Here is a 4,815-nt window from a genome sequence, read left to right on the forward strand (position 1 = left end):
AAACATCCCACTGTCCCTGTAGGATCGAAGTCACTGGGACAAAGGGGAGCAGCCTTGATTTCTAGCTAGCTACAGAGCTTCAAATGAGGGATTTCCAGACACAATATTCTACATCGAGCTAAACTTTGTAGTTTTCAAAGAAATGAGGCCTGGGCCCACTGTAGTAGGATACAGTGATGGCCCCACACACAGCCCTACTTTGCTTACAGCCCATCGAAATGTGGTTTAATGTGCACTTCACCTAAATTCCACTCTTTCCCAAAACCCACAGCAACTCTAGCCTTTCATTGGCAAGATGCCCACAGTTCCTCTGGGGTGTGTCTCCCTCGTGGCAACAAACCAATAAACCTGACCTCGTTGGACTACAGGTGCTTCCTGATGGCTGCAGGCTGATTAGGCTAGGACAAACACGGAAAATTTGAAACCACAGTGAAACGAGCAAGAAGAAAAGCCAAGGTGGAGCTGGATACAGGGCCCTAACTAAGCCTGGGGTCTGGGCCAAACCTAGGGCCAGAGATAAACCTAGGGGCCACTGGCACCAAGATGGGAACTAAAGCTATGTGTGCACGAGACCAGCCACGGAAGAGCCGTGGAGTGAGGGGACAAGGGGCCTAGGCCTGAACCTCAGGCAGCTCCGGTAGCTGAAAGGCTGCTGCAGAGACGCATCAGCAAAGCAAACCAAGACGAGATGGCCAGAGAGCGGGAAGAGATGACTACAGGGCCTGGGGACCGTGAGGCAAGAGCTCCTGAAGTCTAACTCTGATCAAGTCACCACAGATTCGCCTGTGGCCCTCGCCCTCGTATGTACAATTTTGATTTTGTGATCTCTAAAGATTGACTCGTGCTAACCAATTCATGAGACCCTGATGTAGTTTTCAGAACGCCGGCTTATTAATTTGCAGTGAGACATAACCACTCAGCACGCTGACACTCTCTACTACGGGTCGGCACCTTCCTTCCCTAAAGATAAATGCACATGGGTGACTAGCTGCTCTCAGAAGGCCTCTGGCTGAGCATGGGATCAGAACCAGGCCTAAGAAGCCAATGGCCTGGAGCTACAACATAACCAGTGACCTAGAGCATATCCCGCAGGGTCTCCATGGGAGACAAAATCCCAGATGTTGAGATGTGTGGAAAGGACTGCTTACAGAGAGGAGAGCAGGGGCTGGTGAGGCCCCCAGAGACTAGCAACAGCCCTCCAGATGGAGGAATCGGAGAAAAACTGACACCAGAGCCCAGCGAGAACGGAGACTGTCAAGGAGGTCCTAGGGTGGGAGTCACAGCTGTGGAGGGAGCAGGAGGCTGAACACCCCAATCTCTCGCTCCGTCCGTGATGCCTCCCACTGGTGAGCCCTGCTGGCGGCCAGCACGGAAGTCAGAGGCAGGCAGGGTGCAGGAGTACCGTCCAGAGCACGCCACAGGGCAGCACAAGGTGGATCTGAGGATTCCAAAGAGAAACTGAGCAGCACAGGGGGCTGTGGTGACCAGGAGCATTCTCCCTTCTAACTGCATGGCTGCCCTCCTGACCAGGTGCATCTGCACAGACCAGAGGTGTGTACTGTTGAGTCCAGATCCTTCTTGTCTGCGTCAGTGCTGGAGAAACTCTGGGCCCCTCAAAAACACTTCTCCCAGAGACCATGCAGGGAGGTGAGTAGTCCAGTGCAGGGCGCCAGACCAGCTTTAAGCACCAAAGGCTGATTTAAATGTAATTCAGCCTCAGTCAGGCAAGTGCAGAATCGATCCCAGAATCTAAAAACTTCAATAGGTTCCCAGACTGATGCCTGAGGTAACGGCTCAGGTCAAACCTCAAACTCTGAATGAACAAGTCCTGGCGATTCTGGACTTCAATCAGTGCTAGAAACCGACCTGTCAGGGCTGGCGGGGCACCTGGGTGGCTCAGTCACCATCTCCAACTCTTGGTTTCGGTCATGATTTCGGGGTCGGGGGATCGAGCCCACATCATGCTTCGAGCTCAGCAGAGTCTGCTTTGGATTCTCTCTCTCCCTCTGCCTCCCACACCGCCCCCCCCCCCGTTCTCTAAAATATATAAATAAATCTCAAAAAAACCCAACCTGTCCATTCACCTAGAAACAAGGAAACACACACCTATCTCTACAGACACATTTCACTCCATGAAAGGTTTCCATGCGGCAAGATCTTTAATTTACACAAACACTTAAATTGTAGAGTAGAGCTTTTGAATTATAAGAGTATCAAATTTTTATGTCAAGGATGAGAGTAGAAAGAGAAGACAAACTCCAGAAAGCTGGCCACTCTACCCCCACTGCCAACTTACACATGTCTGAGCCACCCGCTCCAGGGTGCCTCTCTTCCTTACGTCCCACCTGCCTGTCCCAAATAATCACAAGGACTTAACAGCATTTAAGGTTTATGTACCACTACTCTACAGTTGTTCCTGTAAGATCAACCTGCTGGCCTAGACTGCTGTCACCGCCCATGACTGCTAAATGTAGGGAGACTCACTTTTTTCTACAATCTTTAATTTCTGGAAGCTTTCCAGCACTTCCCCATTTAGTATTCGGGGTAACAAGTCCCGGATCTGCATTACTTCAGTTGTCAGCCGTTCCAGGTCCTGCTTTCTCACTTTAACGAATTCCTCTTTAGTCCCCACGTGCTAAAAGAACAAGCAGATTTTAACATTGTTACATCTCTCTCCCGAGTCGGCGGGCTTCCTCCCTTTGATGCCTCCTTCTCGTAAAGGCTTCAGAAGCACGTCTTTACCCAACGTGCCCTCTGCTCTGCAGACGTCAAAGTGGGAGCCAGTTTTTTGTTTTTTATCTGCACCCGAGGCCCTCCCCCGAAAGCCAAAGAAGACGCCAGCCGCTGTTTCTGTCCGTCCCGGCGCCCAGCTCCCGGAGACGCAGCGGAAGTTCACCGGCCCACTCGGTGCGCCCCCCCCACCCCGCGTTGGCCTTCTCCACCCTTCAACGGTGTCAGGCCACAAACAGGCACGGGCCGGCTGGGTGACCTTCAGCGAACGCCGTGAGCCGGGTCTCTCCCACCTCCCGTGCAGCGGAGGCCACAGCGTGGGGACCAGGGGCCCGCGCTGTCCCTGCACCTGGCACTGAGGGCCGGGCTCCGGCCACACGTGCCACCGTCGCGCCCCCTGCCCCAGAGCGCAGCCCCCACCCCGGGGGCCACCCTGCCACGGACGAGGCCCAGGGCAGTCCGGGGAGCACTAGGCAAGACCAAGCGGGTCGCCACACAGCGCGGGAAAGACAATGGTGGCAGCCCGGGCCTCCTCACTGACCCGGCGGGCCTCCTCAGCGCCGCCTGCCTCGCCCATGGCGGCCGCCGCAGCCTCGGCTCCCTGCGCCTGCGCAGCGGCGCGCCCTCTGACCCCTCACGCACGAAAGCGCGGGAACGCGTCCACACTGGCGTCGGGAAACGGAGAGCAGCGAGGCTCAAACCTCGAAGAGGTTGAGCGGCATTCTCGGCCCCGCGCACCAGGGTTGGGGTCGACGAGATCCCGCGTCGGCTTTCCTGGCTTAACCGGATTTTTAAACTCGTTAACTGCAAAGTAGAAGGACAGTGAGACTCAAGTGTAAGTGTCAAGTTAAATAAGTCGAACTGGACCTTTCCCGTTTGGCAAGGAACGCTACCCTAAGGGACGATGCTTTCAAGGGAACCGCCCGCACGGGGCTGGCGACTATGCTCCCTCGCTGGGCTCTAAGCTCCATTAGCAAGGCTCGAAGCTTTCTGACAGCAGGCTCCTCGTCTGCCCTGGATAGGGAAGGTCGGTCCAGCCAGCTGGCTAAGCAACTGAGACGACCACCATGAATTGGAAGATGCCATCTCGTCCATTCACTTGCCCCCACATGCCCACCGAGTTTGCAAATTAGGGTGCAGCCTGTGGGTTCAAATGTACTGGGTTATTGCACAACTAAGACTTCGTCTGTTTCTGAAATTGGCAGGGAGCCAACACCGGAGTCCTCTGAATATTCTCCAGGCCTGGGAATAGACTCACAAGTACACCCTTTAAGTCTCTGCGCCCATGCCGGGACCTGTACCAGCCCATCATCCCCTGCATCTGTCCGTGTACCTGCCTCTGCCCCTGCCATCCCCTGCAAAGAGCGGACCCTGACCCTGTCCCTGCCATCCGCTGCACCGAGACCTGCCTCTGCCATCCCCTGCACCGAGACCTGCCCCTGCCCCTACCATCCCCTGCACAGAGAGCTGGCCCTAACCCTGCCATCCCCTGCATCCGGACCTGATCCTGACCCTACCATCCTCTGCACCGGGACCTGCCCTGCCCCTACCCCTACCCCTGCCCCGCCCCTGCCCCGGGACCCGGATACTGGGGACGCTGGAAGGCACTGCCTCCAACAGCAGCAGAGCCTCAGACCTGGCCCCCATCAGGGCGACCCCTCGATGGGGCTGTCCCCAACATCCCTCCCAAAACCCCTACGACTGCCGTCCTTCTCAGTCTCCACCCCGCAGAGGCGGCTCAAGGAGTCCAATACAATTAAAAACTCGGCGCCGTCTATCTCGTAGGTGAGCAGTCGATCGGATGGAGTTTCCGTAGAGTGGGCTTAAAGATTCTAGACCCCTGAAATTGGCCCTCCGTCTCTTCCTGGCCAAGACTCAACGCTAGCTGACCTCGCCGCCAAACGCCCGGAGCTGTGGCGACTGACAGACAGCCGAAGCGTGAAGGCACGACCGAACCCCGACCGGCTTGCTCCGCCCGCGGCCAGGGTCTGCCGCGCTCGCCCCCAGAACGCGGGCGAGCGGCGGCGGCCGGCGCCTTTGTGACGCCATCAGCCCGCGCGCCGCCGCCGCCGCCGCGAGCCGCCT

General features: G+C 56.7%; 1 protein-coding gene across 1 annotated transcript in view; it reads right to left on the reverse strand.

Annotated features, from left to right (window-relative positions):
• The window catches only part of HSF2BP (heat shock transcription factor 2 binding protein), a 98,204-nt gene extending 93,443 nt beyond the window's left edge, over nt 1-4,761 (reverse strand). The window contains exons 1-3 of the mRNA XM_032392574.1: nt 4,621-4,761; nt 3,272-3,534; nt 2,485-2,635 (exon numbers count right to left, since the gene is read on the reverse strand). Coding sequence (XP_032248465.1) covers nt 2,485-2,635; nt 3,272-3,307 — 187 coding nt within the window. The 5' untranslated portion in view covers nt 3,308-3,534; nt 4,621-4,761. The remainder of the gene's footprint in view (nt 1-2,484; nt 2,636-3,271; nt 3,535-4,620) is intronic.
• Between the last annotated feature and the right edge of the window lie 54 nt (nt 4,762-4,815).

The sequence above is a fragment of the Phoca vitulina genome, unplaced genomic scaffold, assembly GCF_004348235.1.
Source record: "Phoca vitulina isolate PV1807 unplaced genomic scaffold, GSC_HSeal_1.0 scaffold68, whole genome shotgun sequence".
Taxonomy (NCBI): Eukaryota; Metazoa; Chordata; class Mammalia; order Carnivora; family Phocidae; genus Phoca; species Phoca vitulina.